Below are 24,797 nucleotides of genomic sequence, written 5' to 3'. Positions count from 1 at the left end.
AACGCGAAATTGCTACAATCTTGAACAGGAAACTGATTCGATAACTTCTTGGTTATATCACTTTTTTAATGAACCGATATTTTGAAGATTATATTTTTTAAAAGTATTTAAAAACGAACAAATTAGAAAAAAAATAGTGCAGCCACTTTCTGGCAGATGTTGGAGCTTCGAAAATATAGGTCGATAGTAACGCGAAATTAGTAAAATCTTCATGTTGTTTCTTGTCTAATTCCTCATTCGCATTAACTTCCTCCAAATGACCTGATCCATAGAAATTTATTGCGTCGATTGCATAAAAAAACGCGGGTGAAACTTACGTGCAAATATCGATCGAGTTGCAGCGTTGCGGCCGGTATCGAAAATATTGAAGAGGAAACGACTGTCAGAGAGAAATGACAGGATCTCATTTTCGTGGTGGATAGCTGGTCTTCTGTAGAAGGGAAAAAACAGGTCACCATTTATCGTTCTCGAGCCATTACTCGTCGTTTGGTTGGTGTAATTGCCGTTGCAAAAGTACACGCGGTATATTTCTTTGCTCTACTTTGACTTAACTGAAACTAATGCGTCATAAAGTGGAAAAAATTTGGTCAAATACGATTCTCTCCTCTAGTCGATGACTCTATTCGGGCGATTTTATTGTATCGCATCGGAATAAGTACAAAAATTTCTTGATAGTAAAATTCAGGAAATACATTAGGTTGATAAGAAATTAATGTCAGTTTTCAAACTATTTTCAAAACCACAGATCTCGTCTCGACTCAGAATAAACTCTTCCAATCAAAATAATATCCATCGCAATGTATACATTTTTGCCAACAAGAAATAAGTCTTCTAATTGCATTAGCGTAAAATTCCGGTGTGTTAGAATTGATGAATCTTCAGCAACAGTTTGGTTAGCGAAGAAGAGCTTTGTAGAGTAAGTAATGGTCGCTGTGTTCGAAAAAAATGGTCGTCGGTTGTCGATAGGTTCTGTCCATCTCGAAGTCAGTAATTTGAGAGTAATTTGAGCAAAGTGAGTAATAATAACAAATTAATGGTAAAAACAAAAGTATAGTTAGAAGCATGTAGAAGGACATCTGCACTGTAAAATGATATTGTAAAATAAAGAGAATGAAACGAATTATTAGCTTGATACTAAACGTTAAAGTTTAAAAACTCGAAAACCGACGCTAATTTCTTAACAACATAATTACAAGCTATAAGCTGTAATAATAAGCTATAATAATAAGCAAACAGATATCTATGTAATAAATTTATATTGTAAAAATACAAAAAATCTGAATCAGTTCAAAATTCTAAATTTGGAACTAACTTATATGTAATGTAAGTTAATATTGGAAAAGGGAAGTTTGATGTTAAGTACATCCATAATACATTTTTTATGTATCGTATATGAACACCATAAGGGAAAACAGGGTACTTCATTCTCGAGATGTAAGAAGAAGAAGTTAGTTAAGAACAGGTTATTTATAAAAGAGATGTATATAAGCACTCAGCTCTAAGTGATTCATTCATAAAACAAGATAATTACAACAAAGTTCCATTAAGAATAGAATTTATTTAACACCAGCGATATCATATCTCAAATTGGATATGGTTCAAAGCAATTCCGAATTTGTAATATAAATTTAAACTTACTGCTGTATTAACCAAATTTAGACTCAAAACTGTTCTAAGAAGTCACTTTGAAATAGAAAATTATTAATTATTCGGCTATTTGAAAATCTGTGTGAAAAATCTTTCGTTTATAATTTAAATAATTAAGATCATTTTAATTTTAAGGATTTCTAATAAAATATTCTTTTTGTGTATTTCTTACTACATATTAGAAAGAAGATGAAGGCTTTATTTCAAATTTCGAGATCGTTCTTGTTAAATATTACAATTTTATTAAGTAATTGCTCTCTCTCTCTCTCTCTCTCTCTTTCTTAGACATTGTCCTCTCCTAACAAATAACACACCTTTCGAATTAGTTCTTGCAGATATTTTAGAATTGCGCGATTTTTAAATGCCTCACTTTCCAAGCAAATCAACGCGACGATTTGCAACTTGTATTCATGAAACTTGAAGCAAATTTATTTGACAGAAGGTGAACCCAATTATAGAAACATAATCATTTCCATCTGCTTCGCAACATATACCTGGCAATAACAATGTTGCTTTTATGATGCGTCATAAAAACGGTGTGCTTATTGCGTTCAACCAAAGGAAACTGCCACACTTCATTTCAATATCATGCAATACTTTTCATTCGTTCTTATTCCGAGCAAATTAGCATATACACATATCCCGACTGTTAAACGTCGTTTAGCACTTAAGCAATGTCCCTGGATTGTAACATCAGCTTTTCCGTTTGATCAAACTATGGCATATTCCAATTATCATCTTAGACGTTACCTTGAATGTAAAGTCTAAGCGACTTTAAATATCTTTATTAGTTTGGACTCGATTCCCTGCTTTTAACTCTAATAATTCTTAAACACCTTCACTTTCAACACTCTTCACTATTCTACGCGATAATCACCCGTAAAGATAAGAACATTACGAAACAAGAAATGATAGCAAATTGTCTATCTGTTACGACAATTGAGAAAGTTGAAAAGTCGAATAAAATTGATGTACGTATAAGATGAGACGAGATCAAGTTTGTAATTGGATTGTAAATATTCTGTAAATGTAAATTAAAAGATTAATAGGAATAGTAGTAAAATCTTATTTTACTATATATACTAATTTTATTTTATGTTGTTACGAACGAACATCCTACAAATTTAAATTAAAGTACTGTCTGTAAAATTTATTACATTTCATAAAACAAACATCTTCTTGTAACGTTTCTTGTAAAGTTTCAAATATTGATTTGGCAGTATAGAAAAATATTAATCCATTCAATGTAGGTAAAATTTAAATCTTTATACTGTTTTATTTGTCGGTCGACTATTCTTCTGATATAGTTATCTAAACTAGGAATAGAGATTTTCTTTTTTAATCCAGCATTCGACAAATTATTGTAAATGGTGAACAATATTATAAGCGCACATTTTGTTTGTCAAAATAATTATTTTTGAGAAAAAGACAATTTAATTCCGTACAAACTCAGTAAACTCCATAGATTCATGTAGAAACTTTCTGACGTGTAAACTACGTGAACATTGAGCATAGAAGGTCACTGAAAAGTATATCGAACCATATTGTTTAGTTATTCATCACATCTCTTATTACTTTTCTCTGTGTTTGCTCCATCTTATCGCTGTTTTAAAGATATAGTGAAAGCAAATTCGCATGTTTCAGTTTGGTATATCAAGTAACAGTCAGATCGCATTCAAAACTATAACAGGAGTCATTTATGACGTTACTTTCGAGGAATTCGCTTTCATCGGTTAATTATTTTTGAATATAGAATAACTAAAGTATATGATATTTAGTTACTTGTTGGCCATTACTGAATCATCTCTTCTACGTTATTGAAATAACTAATACATTTTATAATATTTTATTCCAAGAAACCTATATTTGATATAAGATAAATATTATTATCTCTATTGCAGATAATAAACTAATATCAAATAGAAAATTATAGATTTTATTATCTTGTGGTAACATTTTCTCTTTGGTTTACATTTTATTTCATTTTCACATTTTCTCACCATTATTGAATTATGAATTCAGTTTCACAAAGATTTTATTTATTAGAAGCTATCGAGGGTATAACATAGAATATACAGTTACAATTCTGATTTTTCTATAATAGTCAATTTCTCCAATTATTTTTTTCTTATCTGAAAAATTTTTTTCTCCTGTTTACTTTTATGTATTTCTACATAATAATTTCAACATAACCATTGACATTGCAAGGAAATTGCAATGTTCCGCCAAAATCAGAAGTGTAGTATCTTCCCCACCAATGTTTCATTTGAAAGCAATTTGTAACAACATTTTCACCTTCTAGTATCATACGATAAAACTCAATCGTTCGTATCGCGAACCTAAAAGGAAGATTGTTGCGAGATTAATCCGTGATACAGAACGAACAAAACATCGTATGGAAGGCAAAATTACGAGTCGACTATTAAAAAGCAAACGAACACTAGGATTACGGTGCTGTGCAATATCGACGAAAGGCTGAGAAAGAAAGGGTAAAGGACAGAAGGACGAGAGATAGCACGAAAGATAAAAAGAAAATCGGCGAAGATGAGGAGAGCGACGTTTGCACGCCCACGCGTGCCGTCTTAATTACGCCCAGGCCTGGCGGCTGGTTTTACGATTATGCCGGTTCGAGAAGCTCGACCGCCGGCTTACTTCCTTTTATAGTCAGCGTTAAAAAGTAATTAGGACGAAAAACCGTGGAGAAGTACGTTGGCAGATACGAACGATAACCTTAATGACGATCGTGTATGCAAACGTCCGCGTATACGAAAGCGTTGCTTCGAGATAAACGCGCGCAACACCGGCCACATGGAAATTGTGAGGCTGATATTGGCGGCGATAACTCTTTTCCATCGGGGCCGTCCCCGGCGTTCCTTTCAAACGGCCGCGTTAACGTCGGCCTCGTGACGGATGAACGATTTCGTGGCGAACACGAGGCAGCCGTAATTTCCGGAAAATAAGGGACCCGCGTGCAACACATCCACCCACGAGAAATGTAAAAATCCCGGTGAAACGGCGGAATTTTTCGAATTGGACGAACGTGGGGAAAAGTTAATTGCGGCTTCCTGTCCGCGCCGGATCGACGAATGCGAAATTTTACCCTGTTATTGAGAAAAATGAAGTACCCGCTGCGAAAGCGGGGACGAAACTTCGCACATGATAAATATATTCATTTCTCATCGCGGAGGGGTTCAATCTATTCCAGCAGCAATTTTTCACCGGCTTTTTGCGAATTCAACTGTCCGTGGCTTTGGCCGTTTTTATTACAACCAAAACGGGACTTCAATGACGAATAGAAAATGCTTGAAATGAAAAACGTTTGACTTTTCGAAAAACAACGGATGTGAATTCTGTACTTTGGTTCTCTCGCTGTTTTTTTTTTTTTTTTACGGAATAAACGCAAAGTGGCGGAAAATTATATACTTGTACTTGATCAATTTAACAACTACATATTTTATTCCTTTGTCCTTTATGAATTCTTTCCCTCTTTCAATTCATATTCTGTGCTTTTTCGAGTAATTAACTTGTTCAGTCAGATAATTCGATATCCGATAAAGCGTGTAATTTTCAATAATTTTAACAAGTTATGTATATTCGTGTATCGGATAAGAACAGCTATTCTTTAGAAGCACAACATTTCATTTATTTTCAACAATTTTATATTCACTGTGCAGAATTTCCTTTTCAATTAATTCAATTATTCCCGAATTTATTGCTTTATCTTCTTCCATACTTTCGTAATTAATTTACCGTATGTTTCTCTTATAATATTCGTACAGTTGTCTGTACTACCATTGGATGGGTAGCCAAAATTAGGTCACAGAGAAATATATTTCATTATATATGTGATAATTTGCAAATGTAAGAACCTATCGATAACCCCGTTACATAACACACGATGCGATCTCATTCTCTATGTACGAGGACATCGTTTCAAGAAAAACACCCTCTTCCTCGTTGCAATATCATCTGTGGAGACGCGATAGAGGAAAGTCGTAGCGCATCAAGGGCACTGGCGATAAAATAAAACTTTATTCGAGGGACGTTCGGTCCCATGGTTTTTAGTAGAACGATGAACGGATGCGGATGGAGGATAAAGCAACTAAAGAAACGACGGCGATGTGTTTCAGGTGAGAAAAGTGTGCGGCCGTTCGGAACTACAGCCATCGAATCAAGGGACCGTTACGGATGCAGCTGCAACTGAGAAGTCGACGTCAACCGGGCTGGAGATGCACGCAGCTGCGCCGACTACCACGCATCGAACATTACCGACGCAGTTGCACACGCAGCTGGGTAATTTCTTGGCCAGTGTCGTCAGGTCTCGGACCTTCTATGGCACTCTGGCCGACACGATCTGCGAAGAGTATCCGGACAAACGATGTTGGAATGGCGAACGCATCGGAGAGTGAGTACATTTGCCATTTTATTACCGCGTCTTCAACCAGACGCCGCGCCACGCTGCATAGTGTGTTAAAACCACCATCTAACCAGGAAAATGTCATAACTTCGTTTATCTAACTTTTGTTTTTCTTCGATTTTCTAAATTCTTGGGGATCCCCGATTAGAATATTATTTTCCTATAAAACTGACTTCAGGCATTAATAGTCTTTGTTGCCTGAAACAATTGCGACTAACGTTTTGTCGTTCGTAAAAGGTAACGTTTAAAATAAACCTATGGAAAAAGATTACGTATCTAAGTTCCATAGTAAAAAAGATTACGCAAAGACGACATTTCCGAGAAACCTAAAAGATAAATAACTTTAAAGAACATGTACTAAAGAATACGTGTAACTTGGTTCTTTAGGTAAAATTGTATGGATCGATACGAATTGGTTAAAATTTCACTGCTACTTTACAATGGCGAGAGATTTCGTTTTTTACTTTCTTCAAACATCAAGCGCACTATTTTGTCAGCTTTTTAATCTTGAAATTCACGAACGCTACAAATACTCTGCATACGAACATCGCTTGTTTATTTCAATTGCTATCCTATACCGTATCTGCGGGTTATTATTATGGGCTGTAAAAGAGAAATAAATAAAAGAATTAATATATGTACATAGTAACTTGAATAGTTAAGCGCTGCATGATGTTAGTTTGCACGGCGTCCCATGACTTTTGCGCGGTCAGACGACCATTTTAGCTTCAACACACTGTACACTGGCGAGATCCGTAAATTGTTAACAAAGGACACGCCTCTGCCGCGACTCACGCTTGAAGTTTATGGGTTCACCAGTGAAACCATTAAAATCATATTTGAATCAGTACTCGCACGATTTTACGAGCCGCGAAGCTTTTATTGTCGTTGATTCTCCGTGAAACGGCTGGATATTCGTGACTGAACGATATTAGGTTCCATTTTTTAGAAGTACGGTTTTGCAAGGTATAAGTAGGTACATAGTTTATTGACACACAAAAAGAACAGTAATGGTGAGTTTAAAAACATGAAATGGTGGAATTTGAAAAAGTATTATTATAGCTTTTGAATTTGCTTAATAATTCTCCTTTATCTTTAAAGCTGTGATACTTGAAATTTATCAATTTTCCATAGATTTTGCCACAAATATTATTGAAGTCCCTAATGCGCTAATTTTGATTAAATCTTATAAAAGAAAAGGAAGCAAATAACACTGAAAATTAGTTATGATATATATTCTTTGTAAGATATGTATATTAAAATACTTCAGTTTAGGATATCATAGGTTCAATTCATGACGATTAACAAATAAAATTGAAAATCTTCGTAAAGATATAATAGAAATGATAAAAAAATATCTGACTTGTTAAATTTAGCTATTGGTTAACTGCCATTGATCAATTTTTTAAATTCAAATTTCACGTTCTTTTTTCAAGATCTCTATGTTTGATTTATCTTACCTGAGATACTACTATTTTGAAAATTTAATAAACTTCAAACATATCGGTAATTAGAAACATCAAGACACAGCTGTGACTTTGTCAATCGTATTACTAATACGGTGTTCCATCTCGTTCATCACTTTTTTAAGTGTAATTTCGGGAAGCTCGATATTAAAAAACAAACTAAATATTAAATTTTTTACAACATAACAGTACTTGTACGAACAGTTTTCTAACAATTTTAAACAAGCCATTGGAGAAAAGCCATTTCTGCTAAACGAAATCGTACTAGAAACGTTTTATTTCATTGATCATCTCGAATTGTACGATACGTGCAACAATAACACTGTCTACTGTCAAGTAAAATAAAAATTGATTGGTCCGATTGCACTTGCATTCGCGGCGAACAGGTGCACGACTGTGAACGATTGTGTTAGTAAATGGTTTGGGCCCGGAAAGGATTGGTAAGAAAGCGTGTGTTGGCTGAGAGTATGCGTGGAACATGTTCGTCAATGATCGAGTCATCGTTGAGAAACGATTTCCAAGCACGTACACGGTTCTCCTCTTTGCCCCTTTACTCTATTCTCGGTTTCTCTCTCGATCCTCTCTCTATCAGTGGCGTGCCGATATACGGTTTTAGACCCGCGATAGAATCAGCTTCGTAGACACATCAGGCAAAAATGAGCTGCGTCAGAAGTGCAGAGAGGAGAAGCGACGACATTTGCATCTCGTGACCAGACTTCAGATTTTAAACGACCTTTTCTCGACTGTTCCTTCCTAGTTTCCCCGGGACAACGAAGCCGATTCATAGTATCGACTAAGCCTTTAAACCTAACTCTCTAGCTGGAATGCTAATCTTTAAATCGAGTTTGTCCAGTTCTACTTCTTTTTACGTTTACGCGACAGTCTTTCTTTCTCTGTATAATGTTTTATTCCTCTCTCTATCCTGACTTTCCTTTCCGAGGGTTGGAATTTGTATAAGGGTGGATAAGGTCAAGTCCAACAGCTATTATGCATACCGGAGAGTAGCTCTATCCGGTCTTTAACATGTAGGAATTTTCAAATAACATTAAAACCCATATGGATTTACAACGCGTGGGTCATAGGATTACGAGGCTGCATAAAGTTGAACCTTAAAATAGCGCAAAGGTTCAAAGATAAAACGCTACGAACAATCGCCTGTTCACCATCGTACGAAATATCTATACCAACATACATATTTATCGAGATCTAGGAATAGAGGAAATTAAAGACGAAGTTACTACTAAATATGCCATAAATCATAACTAAAGCCGCGTATTCACCGAAGCGACAATGAGGACCTTTTCCTTGATGTTCCGTGTATCTTGGAAAAGTCGCCGTTTGTTACCGAATGTTTCTCCAAGTTTCTTCGTGTTTCTGTTGCCGGAAACAAATGTCGTCGCATGTTCCTTGTTCTCATCCGGAACAGTAAAGATCAAAGAAAAATAGGAAATACGCGACAATGCGTAGTAGCAGAAACTAACGTTCCTTCTGTGTATGTTTATTGCTAGTAGATACAGCAACAAGATACGACGAAAAGTTGCTCATTGTTTCTTCAGTGAGTATAAAGTCTTATATTACTGTGTAAGTTTTCTCGTTCAGAGTATACCTTCCACAAACGTCGACATTGTGACTTTTTTTTTTTATACGAAATCTTGGATTCATCATTAAAAAGAGAGACTTACAATATTTTTTACGACCTCAAAAGTATTTAATCTTCACTGTCTAAACTTCTAATATCTAAAAAATGAAAATTTATTAATCTCAAATTTGTCATTTGTCATAGGTCAAAAGCCTATCGCATCGTCTGTAAATTTCAGAAGCACAGTTTATATCGACTATTATGTCGATTGTAATATCGATGTCTTACTTATATGAGCAAAGAAGCGGACAGAATCTATGCAGCAATAGTTAGTATCAAATTATTATAAACTATTAGTATAATAATTAGTAATAATAAATAAATAATTATTAATATAAAGGTCTGAAGACAAAAGGTCCTACGAGATAAGTAGAAAAATTCTGTAAATTATTTACTCACAAATTGTTTACTGTTTTTGATTTTAGAAAACTAGAATCCAATATTATTTTTCTAATTTTCCATTCTCAAGCCGTATAATGCTCCCTTGACAGTTTTGATGTTCTTCTAACACAGGGACAGTTCATTTTCGGTTTTTACACTTTTCGGTTTTACACGGAAATTTAGAGACGAAAATTTGAGTCTCGATTTGAATTAAAATTTGTAAATAAATTCTGCTATTAATTGCATACTGACTTTGAAACTTAGAAGCAAATATTCTACATAGAATTTAAGTAAATTTTTAATCTAATAAAAAATAAAATATCGCATTATAAATGGCATTTGATTATATATTATGTTCAGATCAGAACTTAATCCTTTTAGAATAACCTCACTTTAAAAAGAATTCTTGTCGTCGCTTCAAATTAAATTACCGCAGCGAGATTATCCAGAAAGTTTGTAAAGTAACTTCATTTAATCAAATTTAGTACCTTCAATAGTCGCTATAAGAAAGTTTATAAAATTTCATGCTTCTTGAAGAAAGAATTCATCGTAATTTATTTTAAACTAATTTAAACAAATTATGAAAGAAAGAGGAAAATAAATGAGAAATAGATAATAAACGTAGCCTCATAACATATTTTTGAATAAATCAGTCTCTGCTTTTATATCGTTAAAATAATTTTAACCCAGCAGCCTACACAGTTTAATTTATACAATTTACCAGAATATCAACTTTTTCTGATCATGTGTATCGTACGCGTAAGGAAATATATTCATAAAAGAATAAATAAAAAGCAAAAAAGGAAATTAAAAAAGAAGAAATTTTGATGTCAAAGTCATTTAGAGGAACACCAATCCGGATATCACGAGTGACAAGCATGAATATCAAACATGTGCAAATTCGGAACAGGAAGCTGTCAACCGAATGCAGAGAGAAGCATGAGAGAAGAGGAGAAACTGCTACAATGTTTCACCATCGACAAAGCAAATTTTTTGTTGTGCTCCGGTATACGTTGCACCCAAGAATAAAACGAAATTACAACAGAAAAGAAAGAGTAAAAAAAAATTGGGGTGGGGGAGAAAAAAAGAGGCGAGAGAAGTAATGTGAGCGCATTTTAATGTAACGTTTCAATTAATATGCGGGCGAAAAGGAAACGTGAACGGAATAATAACCGTGGGAACTGATACGTAAAAAATTTGTCAAATCCGGCACACCTCGTAACCGTGTATGTAACGCGAGTCGCGCATATTCGTGAGGGGTCCACAGCAACTGCATGCAAATTCTCCTGTGATTAATGTAAATCATTCGAACCAATGGTTTTATTTCGAATATTAATACGCGAGATAGCGTGGCCGTGTGGTCAGCGCCGCAATAAAAATTAATATTGTTATTATTCTGTGATTGTAACGAATGCAACGAACACATCGAACGCGTTGTAAAATAGCGATATCAAAGATTTTCGATATATTTAGTTTCAATGAATTATTCATCGTCGCGATGTTCGTGACTCGTGAGTCCGCATGTGAAATCATAATCGAGAAACCGGGCCCTAATTACCGAATGATACGGTAGATATCATTGAAATTAATTTTGAAATTAAATTTGTAATCGCAATGAAAAATATTATGGAACAACGGCATTTTGCCAACTATAATTTGTCAGAAGAAATATCACGCATTCTAACGTGTCAATTAATACAATTTAATCAGTTTAAAGAGCATTAATTTGACGTTTTCAAATGGCATTCTTAAACAATCTCGTACGAAACGAGGCAAAAATCCATAAAAGTATTTTACACTGAAGTAATTCATTTGACTACATGCACATCCATATGTCAAAAGCTTCCAAGTTTCGTAATGAAAATTAAGTATTTATGATGTATGTGTACTCGCTTGTCAGTAATGCAGAATTTCTTAAAAACAGTTTCGTACGTGTCATCTTTATTTCCCTGTGCTTGCGTGGACTATTGCCAATGTTAACACTTGATGCACGACAAACTGTTACATGTTTGAATGCTGCATTTTCAAAATCGGAGACTCAAACGTTAAAACGCTGCAAGCCAACATAATATTGACGCTCAACTGTCAGAGATAAACATAAATAGCACAGTTGTTGAAAGAAAACGTTAGATTTCGTTCTCGGGTCCGAAATACTTGCTCCTGTCACGTGTAATAAAATTGTGGGAGAAAAACGAGGAACATGAAACGAAAATCGAAACATTTACAACTACAATGCAGAAAGTTTTGTAACGGAGGAAAACCGCTCTGACAACTGACCAGCAAAGAAAGAGTGGCTCAGCAGCGAAGATAAATAAATAAAGAGAAACGTTTATCACGTACGCTTCGTATCTGTGAGAACTTCCAATACAAGCACTGCAATTAACGAGGTGAAATAAAAAGGCAAATGTGGACTGCTTTATTTTAAACGTGTTTAATGAACGAGTAAAAAAAGATTCGAAAGCTGAGTTGAAAACGGGACGTGACCGTTATTTGTTTATTAAACAAGGACATTTGGAATGCAATGACTCACATTGCGTGCGATTTCTTATTGTGCGATGTACTTAATACTTACTGAAATATCGCGAGAGGGAAACCTAAGCGAACTGGAAGCTAAATATAAGAGCTCCGTCACATGAGCGTTTTTGTTACAAATGTTTTAACGGACGCAATGTCGAATTTTGATGGACATTGTGACTGCGGTTACAGCCCATTTTATCATCCATGCTTATAATTCGGACACTTATCATATATGCATGTTATACAAAACGTTTTCAGGTATCATTTTCACCGAGACGCGATTATCATGATTATAGCATATAAAATGCATGTAAAAGTTACAAAACGTCTTTTTGCAAACATACACTTAATAAAAAATTAATATAGAGCATGGGGCATGAATAGCTATCTTAGAAATACGATAATTAATGTTGAAGGTGGTCTCATTAAATATGAAAGATTATCAATATAATGAGTACTTGATTGTTTCAATTGTGTGATTTTGTGATGTGTATGTTTCCATAATACACATAGTGTATTAAAACAAAATTCCTATAAGCAAAGAACAGGTTTCAAATATTTTCACGAATCACTGTATGAACTGGTAGAAAGATATAGAAGCAGGAATTTTGAGTTTTACCGTGTTAGAATTTTATTAGAAGATGCATTTTATTACACACTATTATCGAAAAACTGAAAGAGTATACATTTTTATTCTGAAATTGAATATCATAGCAGAAATGAGCACATATTAATTAATCTTATTATAAATAATCTCTAAAGTCTTTTTTTAAAACGTATCCAATTTTCTGTTTCCTGAAAAACCTGAAGAACTTGGATATGCAAATTAAATCGATAAATCAATAAGAGAAATCGATTAACAAAAACTATCCTGTAAAATTATTAAAATTGTTCGGAATATAAGAGAGCAAATTAAGAAATTACTTAAGATATTGAATAAAGAAATTTGTAAATGCATAAAATATTTACCAAAGATCACAATGACGAGCTCTGCTGAATTCAAATATTTATATTGTTACATATGATAGTTGCAAATAGTTGTTCGTCACATTATAGGTACTGGCAAGATTTGAGAAAAATTTGGCAACCCGTGTAACGGTTACAAAAGATTTATTTTTGTTAATTGCAAAATGCAAAGAGATTACGAACGCAGTAACGTAAATCTTAATAAACACTTTTATTGATCGTTATTCTTATTTTTAATTTTCTTCATTAAACGTTCCTATTTGTTTCTACATTTTTTGTCTCACCACTTTTATTTTAAACTTGAGAACTTGTCACGTTATTCACTTCAACGTAAGGTCGAAGTCGAAATACAATTATAATAGATAGAATTATAATGTATTTTCTAAATATAAATGAGAAACAACCGTTGTATCACCGATAAAATTTCTTGATCGTTTCTACGTCAATTATTAACTTGGCAACGTCGATTTTCTAAAAAATACAAATTTTATTTAAAAAATAAACCTTTAAATTCAAAATAAAACATATGTATTTAATCTGTATAAATGATATACGTTTTCAACCACATGTTACGTTATATAATATCGCGATATCATTAACATATAGATACTCACATTCTATAAATATTCGATCGTTTTTACGATCTATTGTGCATATTTTAACGGGAACGAAAAAGAGAAATGAAATATTTATTACGGTATTGACATCATATTTCAGATAATGAAAAGTTGAATGAACGTCTGCTACTCGGGTAAATCCCGTTTAATATTTACGATACATATAAATAATACGATAAAATTGTCTATTGTATAGAGAGCATTAAGACCGACAACAGTAAATTCATATTCATATATATGAATAAAAGTCGCATTTTTGTTATTCACATTACTCGTGAGTCTGTCTTAAACATTTAAACGAAAGTTGCATATAACCTTTTTTTATTTGATTAAAAAGAAGCCCCACTCATTAGCATAAAGATAGAACTATATAGGTGGATCCATTTAAATCGACACACTCGAATTTCTTCGAAACTGTTGACGATACTAAAAGATGCGTCAGACAAAAATTGAATGGTTTCAGGGGGCACATTATCCGATGTAAGTTTTCCCCATGAGGACGTTTAGAGAACCTACGAAGATCAACTTGGCTTTTTTTTTAATGGAATCATATATTTTTTTAATGCAGTAGTATGTTATCACAAGCAGTACGTATGTATATCACTTCTGACGTAAATACTATTAGGTTATCTAATACATTACGATGTTCTTTCAAAGACGTTTGTTCCTTTTATCAAAACATTCTGATACGTGTATTTTATATTATTTAGCGATCACTTATGAACAATATTTCCCAAATATCAAAACGATTAAACAATTCGTTTTATCATCAATAATACAATAAATCTGTAATATCGCAAACCAGAACGAAACTGAATAATTTCTGCTGTGTCATAAAAGAAGTCTATAATTTTATATGCATTGTAATAAACAATTTTTATATTAAACAGTCATAATGTTCGGTTTTCTTTCATCGTTATCATTAAATGGTTCAATTATAATTACTCGTCACTGCAACTAACATAAGTGATATTTTTGTATTATTCCCCAAAATATAACACTGACAGGTGAACGAATTTATTACACGATTTAATCAGAATGATCTTTAAGATATTATAGATACCTTTTTAATTCTTAATTATCTTTAAGTATACAAACTATACAAATTGCGCAAATTTTAGATGAGTATGTACTCTCACAGTACGTGTCTTGATAAAGCAGTTGTAAATTCTAAACCAGTACCCAGAGGATACATTTCGTATTTTAACGAATCGCAGTAGCGTACTGGCGTCGTTTTACATCTACGCGGAAAGCGACTCAAATTGTTAAATCATGCAAATGTATTCGGTCGGAGTAGTGAAATTACAGACGACTACATTGGATCAGCCAAAAAAAGGTTAATCTACTTACGGAACTTTTTTACCTACCGATATGTTCCATGGTTTTTGATTAGTAATTACGAACTCTGTAAAAATTGAAGACGTCTAATAACCGCTTAACAAAAAGAAAATTCATTTTATTATGTACTTTTATTCAGAAATTAGACATATATTATTAAAAAAATGAATCTCCCATATATATGTTTTTTGCATTTTTTGTTTTGGTTTTTTCCAATTAGCATTATGTATTATATTGATAACTTTTGAAGATACACGCAAGTTATAGGTAGAATTCTGCTAAATAAACAATCCTTATAATTTTGTAAGCAACGAATTAAATTGCTAATAATACAAGATAATTGCAAAATGAACAGTTGTTCATAATTGTATATCATTATGACTATCAAATAAAGCAATCAATTGACGTGAAATTTGTATTAGTACTCTATTATCAATCTTGTTGCTACTGTGAATTTGCAACTTGGTACTAATTTAATTATGCAAGAAGCGAATTGGAAACTGTCATGTTGTAGATTACACAGATTTCTGTTACGCAAGTAATTTTTCCAATTGCCTATTCTTACGACGAGTAAAATAATCGTCTGTAATTTATAAAGTTCATTTATACCTCGTTTTATTACCAAGCTTGTTACCACCAAGTTCAAGAGAATTTACTTCACTGGCAATTGAAAATTCGCAACTCACAGGATTTCAATAATAATTTTAATTCAACCGTGCGAAAAATCGAGAGAGCCCTGATCTGTCATTATAATTTCCAAAGTTTGATTTCTAGCAAGCGCACGAGCCATTCGTTGAAACTATATCCCGTACCCACATCTCCGTGAAAATAACGCGATAATCTATTTTCTCCTTGAGGAAAGTTCACGTTCCCCTCGATATACCTCCTTGTCAGCCAGCAAAGGGCCAGCAGGAACAAAATCGATTTAAGAGTTCATAAGAACATAACGTAAAATGCAATGACGAGAGAGGAAAGCAGGGGTGTGAAAAGGAGAGAAAATGGAAGAGAGAAGCAATAGACTGAAGGAGCAACGAGAAGGTTGGAGAAGCGAAAAATAGCACGGGGAACGTTGCAACATTGTGACCTCGTAGCCGAGGCGTTTGGCCACGTTCGTGGCAAACGCATCAGGCCGCATCGCGTTGCTTCGTCCCTGTTAGTTTCTTTGGTCCGATTTCGTTCCTCTTTCCGTACGTACGGATGATTATATACACGTATATGCATTGCATATGTAACACACAGAAAGAGAAAAGTAGGCGACGTCGTCGCGTCCTGGCGCCCGTTTGCTCTCGTTGCCAGACTCTTTGGCGGCTTGGCGTCCCACAGGCTACTCCGATTTTCTCTCTCTCGCATCTCCCGTTCCGTACCATTCTCCCACCACTAGTTTGTTATTTCTTATCGCCTCTAACTGCAACGTCCGCGACGCCGCGTCGCGTTTTAACTCTCTGTTTGTTCTTCTCTTCGCTGTTCGTTCTTTCCCACACACGCGATGTCTCGCGATCACCACCATCGAAGAGAGGATGGTCGTTCGATGGACAGTCCTTCGGTCTTCGTTCGATTCCCGCGATCATTTGTCATCGCGATACACGTTGAGGGGATAACATCGATTCACCACGTGCGTTCCTTTCGTCCACAAGGGCGAAGGGTAAAGTTTAATTCGCGATGCTATCACGATACGCGATTACCTTCCTCGTTGATCGTACACGCACTCCGACTATGTTACCCTCGCATCAACCTCGTTATTACGCTATTAACGTTGGCATTCCTTTTGTGGATTGTTTGATCGTCCCTGGGAATCGTTCAGCCCGATTTTGATATTTGCTTGTTTGAGGATGACGTGTAGTTACGTATGTCGCGATACCCGCATGGTACTTGCAAATGTCAACTGCATAGGAGCTTTTTACGGGGAAAATTACGTTATATGTATAGTGTGTTGCCGTAGCTGTTGTCTCACCGGAAAAGGTCCTATGTCTTGTAATTACTTGGTATTTTGCAACAGCTATTCGTTACACATATTTGATATTTGGTACAAAATTCTAGTAAATACACAGCACATATTTCTTTTTCCAATTATGTACGTACCCTAACCAAGTTTCCAGGCAATGATAAGATAAAAAATCGTATACAAAATTATCAGTTGCTGCTATGGTTAATAACGATAAATGAAAGAATATTTAATCATAATATGGAACCTTATCATTTACTTATCATTATATTACTAAACTTATCTGCACTCGCATTAAAATATTAAACTTCCTGACATTACATCCACAGATGAGACCTGTACTAGTTCGAAAGATAAAGCGGCCTGTAGAAAATACGTGCTAATAATGGCATGCACGATGCAGCCTTCAAGATTCCCAGTTCCGTAGCTCACTGCGTGGCCACCTATTTTGCGCATCTTATTGCTCTATTTGCTCACTTTCGTTGACCTCGTTGCCAGACTGTCTGATCCATCGTCCTACATACTGTAGTTATTGATGACCTTTTTTCGCCTGTGTTACTATTGCGTCAAATCCTGACCTCCGCAATGCAGTTTCCCTTATTTGTCTTTCATTATTCATGTCCATCTATATCGATAAGTCGCCACTGTAAGATTTTTGTGTCGTTTAGAATTCTCATGTTTCTTATAAGAGAAACTTGATAAGATGCGTTGCTTAATTATTAGAATTCTTAATTAATAAAAAGTAACCGGCCGTTGGTTATTGAACTCTTTCGTTCCTAAATTATTTTTAGTTACGAATACATATTTCTCTAAGATTCTATTACTTGGTAAATAAGCACAGCGTAGAACTACAAATGAGATAAAATTCATTTGATTATTCTTATACGAAATTGTAATTCCGGTGTGAATAGTATTTAATTTCATAATTATAAACATGCACGCGAGTATTGTAGGAACGAACAGCTTAACACGTTAATTAATTTTTATTTATGACCTGTTTACTTGAATTGAAGAACAACATACGCAATTTGAATTCCTCTAAGTATATTGAGAATTAATATACTTGAATCGTTCGAGGGAAATATTCTGCACGCATATCATAAATTACTCGTTCTATTTACTTTTCGTTACTCATCAAAGTACAGGTGCATTATGCAAACAATCGTAATACGAATTTTCCAGTTGAAATTTCCTTGCAGAGATTAATCCGTGTGACAACGTGTCGCGTCGCCTTGCAATAAAATAAATACAATCAATGGAATTAATTTTATCGACCGGCTTCTCGTAAGAAGAAACTAGTCACCGCGCCTACAGAACTTTTCCGTCCTATCTTCTTGCTTCGTCCACGTTTTGCTCTTCACGCCCCTTTTCCACAGTCTATTTCACCGTTTGCTTTTATCCGCTCTCTCATCTTCAGCGCCATTACTCATCCTCACTTTCTGAATCTTTCCCATTAAAAACCTGTACATACGGCGCCCAGTCGACACGTATATCCTTGCTGCCTCGTTTTCTTGTCGCCGGTTCTTCCATGGACTTTCCAGCCCCTTACGCCCGATTATAAGAACGACATTGTAAGTCTTTAATTGAAGCCAGATTGGACGGACGATTTAATGGGACCGTGCATCTTAACGATATAACTTTCGCCCGATCAAAATGTTGGCAATCGAACGAACCTGCCGGTTAACATTTTTTTATGCAAATCACCAACCACGCCAATGGTACGTCGATTATCGATAATAATTGTCGTTGGCGCCAAACTATATCGTACTTAAGTATCAAACCTATCTAAGTGATTTGCATCAAACGAGATCTACAACTTCCTTTAACATTTTATAAATAACTTCCTCAAAAGCTAATGGTGGCGAACCGATCGGTCCCATGCTAAGCGCAGATCGAACTTTTCTTATTCGTTTTGTATCATTTATACCTGAAAAATGATACGCGGATAGCGATTCTTGTAATGTTCGACAGTCTTGCTTGGTTTAACCCGATAACGTATAATCGATTGGTTTATTCTTCGTTTTGCAAGAAATTTCATTTAGGAGATAGTATTATGTAAAATCGTTTGGAAATCTAATTACGTACGGTAAATGATGGCTCGTAATATCTATAACGAATTCTGAGAACCGGAAATTTGCGATAGATTGATGTAATTTGCGAGAAGTGGTTTTTTAAACGACTTCGACGTAGTATTTCTCTTTTTATTTCTTCTGATGCTTTTACTGCATCGTCCAATGGTATAATAAATGCTGTAACTATTTTTAAAATTTTCATATTTATACTTACGCGTAATTCTTTAAACGTTTGAAGCAATTTTATGCTTTATGCATTGTAGAAACGTTTCTCACTTCCTGTATGCATAAAGCAATGACGGCAATGATAAAATACTATTAATAATGCAACATTCATTATGATATATTTATTATCGCTATTATAAATGAATAATTTGTTGAAACGATACTCTTGTACTTAACACACATGACTGATGCAACACATTAACAAGGAAAAATATGTTCTCAGATGTTTGGAGAAAATTTTCATACTTATCAGACTGTTTAATTAAATATTTCGTATGTTCCATACAAATAGTAATTGTATCAAATAAATATCAAATATAATTTTCTATTTTTTACAAGTTACTTAAATTAAAAATAGAGCATTATTTTCAATATATTTATTTGTTTACATTTTTATCTAATTTTCTAATGTAATTTCCAAAATCTTTCCAAATCTGATAGTGGATAAAGAAAGATAACCGCAAACATTTTAGGTATTGATCGAAAACGCAGCTACTAGCTGAGAATCAATAAGCATAGCTTTAACATAGCTGGGCACAATTCAAAAACATTAAAAGAGAGAACTATGCAAAGGTTTTTTAGTTCATATTTTCTCTTTCAGCTGCAGCTTTTTTCAGTTGTCGTATAATAATGTATACGGTAAAATATTGTAAAAGTTTAAAACACTTTTTCAATGCAAAGCACTTCAATTATGTATATATCCGATATCATTCAATAGAGCAATAACATTAAAAATATAAATGTAAAAATATTTATAACTTTTATACCTTTTTTATATAGCTTTCCCAATAAATTCAATTATTATACAGCTCTTTATTTAATTTAGTAATTATTCGATTGTTATAAAATGCACTGAATTTATAGACCAAGACAATTTACTTTTGTTAAATTCCTAATATTAAAAGAATTATTGAACCTCACGAATGCTCGGTAAATCTATCAAAAATCTATGAAATAAGATCTATGAATCTACGAAAAAGACTGAATCTATGATTTACTCAAAATTATTTATTTTCAACTAATAGATAAACGGATTGTATGCAAAATGTTCATTAAAGATGTAGTTCATCTCTCAATATATAATTAAATAAATTTCTTTGATCTTTTAAACAGTTCTTTACTTACTGTTTCAATTTCTTTAATTTTGTACACCGAATATCATGTTTTTTAAATGACACTTACCATACATGTATATGAGCAAAGAAAAATTTTCGATAATTCGGAAATAAATAATCCCTAATCTTATCATATTTATACAATTTTTGAACCAATCTTTCTTGTATATCTTCTTTATACTTATTATCGAGCAGTAACATTGCATTTAATCAACAATTTTCCATACGTTTATCTTTATAAGCCAAGTTACAAACGGTTACTATTATCAAAAAAAAAAAATCAATTCTTTTGTGCTATGTACATGTAAAGCCAGTATTTAGCTTTAAGGGATAAGTTAATTTCCATTTCACGGAAAGCATTGTGTACGAGTGGAAATTTACATGATAAGCGAATGCTTGGAACGGATACACCTTTATGTATCATACGAAAGAGGAGTGAAATGTGAAAAATGGCGCGTCAAAATTCTTTTCATTTCTCTCGCAAAATTTACGGCTTATTTTTCACGCTGACGTATTTTGATGTCAACAACTCGCGGGGCGTCGCGTCCCTGAATATCTTTTTCCATCTCTAAACTGTTAGTAATAAAATGATAAAAGCACTTCCAATATATTCTTTTAGTTTCAGTTATATCTCTAAGTATCTTTTTTTTTTGGTATTATTACGATTATTGCATTTCTTCCCAAAGTTAAACACTTTTTTGGCGATAGAAAAATAAGATTGGATGGAAAGTGACTCAAAAACCGCAACATGGTTAATAATGAGACAAATAATATAAATGATTAGCGGAATCAATGTTTCACTTTTTTATGCAATATTTTTATGCAATCAAAGTAATTTTAACAATAGTTCATAGCAAATTGATATTTATTTACAATAATTTATACATATATGATATACTAATATAAATTTTTATTAACTACAGCCCATTTTATGCTTAAATAGATTTATACGGAAAAAGTGTTCCTACAAATAATTAATTAATACGCACCTATATATAAAACCAAAGAGATTAAATGTTTATTGTTGGAATGTTAAAAAATACACGACACAGATCGACAGTTATCAACTTATTTACAACTATTTCTATTTCTCTAAACATATGACCATAACATGCATATTTCTTATATTTTTTAAATGAATCAGGCAAAACTGTATTTTTCTAAAAAACCAGTTGATATGCATCTTGGTAATTTATATAGTTGAGTATGTGGAAACATATGCATAGAAACATTGACATCGACTATCTATATCCTTGAATTATTGCACTGTTACTAAAATAAAAGAAGGAATCAAAACTGTTCCGGAAAAGGAAGGGAAAAAAGAATAGCACGCGGAATGGAAACGTACACTGCCTATACGTTGTGTTTCAGGCAACAACTTTCTTTTATTCGTTCACATAAATATACGAACATTCCGAAGCGTGTCACGCATTTCTGCGAGAACATATTCTCGGACCATACATCCTGACATCAGTATCAGCTGACACGGTCCTCAGTTTCCCTTCCTCTTTTTCTTCTTTTTCCTCCTTTATCCTTTTTGAGTTTCACGATCTTCCTCTCTATCCCTTTCTTTCTCCCTTCTTTATCGCTGTTCAATCTCGTTCCACGATACCTTTCTTTGCTATATAAGAAGCGTTCCACATTTCGATTCGTTCCATAAATCCTTATAGCCACACCGTCCGTCCCAGAGATTATGTTCGAATCTCCCTGTGCAATAGCTCGACGCGGAAAAGAAAGATAGGGGATGATAAAACAGCGTGGATGGCGAGGAGTACTGCCCTACGGTCTTGTTTAATAGCCTAATAATTGCTGCTTGTAAGCGTGAATCATTGCAACGATATTTTACTTCAGGCAATATTGTGTCGTTCACAACTTTGCTAAGAAATATTCTTGCGTTTCTTAGCGGTCGCGTAGCATTTTTGATGTTTCGTTTTTATCTCATCATTAAAATTCAACCCCTTAATTACCATAATTCAGATTATAATAAAATGTTGGAACTTTATACATTTCCATGTAAAGTGATAGGTTTCAGAAGTTTATTTTCATTATCATATTTGAGATACTATATTTAAGATATCAATATCGTATCAGTATATGTATAATGTGTTCAGATAGCGTCGAAAGCTTTTAGATATATATAACTACTGGAGTATCAATATAATCAAACGACACAATATATATATGAATAGTAAATCTGCTAAAATTATTTGAAGAAAATGAAACCAAAAATTCAGCCAATGGCACTATATTATGAATTAACATATTAAAATGGATACTAATCTGATTGTTAAATTGCATTAGAATTTATAAGCTGCAAATTGACTCTTGTTGTATAATAAATAAAAAATTATATATGTATGTGTTTAGGGATTGGAAAGTTAATAAGATTAATAAAAATAAATAATAGACGATATATAAAAGTAAAAGACGATATATATATATAGCATAATATATAGCATAGATAAAATTACTTAGGTAGATATTTGATTTTGACATATTCACTGGAAGATTTTCGTTATTTATAATGCTATATTATATTAACTTCATATCATTTTTTTTCTGTTAGTACTTTAACATGGCTGCAAAAATTTGGTATTGAAAATGATATGTGGAACCTGATGTGCACATACGTTTTGTAGCCATTGTAGATTATTTTTACATTACTTATACAATTCGTTGAAAGCAAATACAATGTACTTTGAAAGCCTGTATTTTTTATGACTGACACGAATATGTAAATAGAATGGCAGGCTGATTTTATGGTTTATGACTCTTGACTTGCTAGGGTCGCGAGGGTAAAATTCTAATATTACATTTTGATATGTTCATACGTACACGTGCACCTTGGAGATTAGCAATACTGATTTTCATATGAAATTAGCTTACATTATATTCAATACCTACAAAGAAAATTTTTCTTCTACGAACGAACGAAAGAAAATTCTAATTTTGGAACAGTTTCTATTATCATCAGTTTTATTATCTGTGTTTCTTAAAGTAATATCTACATAATTGTAGAGCTATAAACTTTTTGCTTGTGAACGAAAGTTTAACTTGCATTTTCTAATTTAATTACACATTTTGTACGAATAGTTGTACGTTTTTCATTTGAAAACTGCACTTAAATCTCTTGTTGTTTAAAACATAAGAAACATGGTGAAATTTAAGTATTTGAAAAAATATAAAAATAGAGCATTTTTAACTTAGAATGACGGTACAGATGTTAATTTCTTCATTGCATATTAACTTTCAAAAAAAATTTTATCATGCTACAAAATTTTAACAGCACGTGTGATAAACGATAAAATCGTTTGAAATTATTATATAATTCTAATAATTAAATTACGTTTTGTCGAATATAAGCAAATATCCACACGTTTTCAAGTGGTAGCGTACAATGGCAACAGAAAGTAGTTCCACACTATTGTATTTATCATTTACATATTAAATGAATGAAATTCAAGTATATTAAATTTCGTATAATTTAGTACTATTGTAAGCGGTAATACCACTATAAAAATTTAATACTATGAGCATAAAATGTACCTAGAACCTGTTTAAAAAATGCTTCATTACAAAATAACGGTATGTGTAAATACTTTTTATAACCATTATACTTCTAATATTTTCGTTATATCACTACATTCTAATCAACGTTATCAAAGTAAATTGCATTAGTAAAAAGAAAAAAGAAGCAGAGTGACATGCTAGCAAAAGAAGCACATTAACATGTATGACATATATACAAGGCGACACACCCCTGCTTTTATCCAAGTTCTCGCTCACCCTTAGTTTAGTGCTTAGCCCCGATTCGCAATATTTTTCCTCCTCGATGGCAAGAGTGCAATGCCATCCAATTCGTTCGATAAATCTCTTAGACAGGCTTGGTCGTTCGAAGATTATGCAGAGATCGTCCTATACAAAAGGAAAGTGTCGACGATAACAGAAAGTGGAACTGTTGAATGGAGAAGAAACATGGCCTATCGTCACGTTAACTGTGCAATCCCTGATTTCTGCTAGCTGAATTAACCCGTCGGATTATTTGTAGAACGTTCGCGTGCATAATGCCGTTCCTTGAACGTGTTGCCAATCCAATCGTTATGCGATAATTATTTACCATCGATAGCTAATGTTCCTCGATCTAATTATCGACGAAAATGCAAATAGACGAATAACGGTGGGTAACGACGAAAGGATGAATTCAGAGCGGGTATTGTAATCTGCTTTGTTGGCATAGTATTATGCAATTGTTTACGGAGCACAACCAGCGGTATATTATCTATTATTTAAATATTTTTCATTTCTTGTGAATCCGTATCGATTGTAATGATACGACGTAATAAACTGACTGAGATAGTTACAATTTCGAAATACGACTGTTCCTATTAAACTGAACGAAACATTTCTATACACTTTCTGTAATAATCGAAATTAGAAAATATTTAAGTTTGTTCT

General features: G+C 33.4%; 1 protein-coding gene across 1 annotated transcript in view; it reads left to right on the top strand.

Annotated features, from left to right (window-relative positions):
• The window catches only part of LOC100741307 (division abnormally delayed protein), a 246,574-nt gene that overhangs the window by 170,517 nt on the left and 51,260 nt on the right, over nt 1–24,797 (top strand). Inside the window, exon 5 of the mRNA XM_003490109.4 lies at nt 5,778–6,052. Coding sequence (XP_003490157.1) covers nt 5,778–6,052 — 275 coding nt within the window. The remainder of the gene's footprint in view (nt 1–5,777; nt 6,053–24,797) is intronic.

The sequence above is a fragment of the Bombus impatiens genome, unplaced genomic scaffold (assembly GCF_000188095.3).
Source record: "Bombus impatiens unplaced genomic scaffold, BIMP_2.2 scf_0396, whole genome shotgun sequence".
Classification (NCBI taxonomy): domain Eukaryota; kingdom Metazoa; phylum Arthropoda; class Insecta; order Hymenoptera; family Apidae; genus Bombus; species Bombus impatiens.
This window is presented reverse-complemented; position numbering and strand designations above follow the sequence as displayed.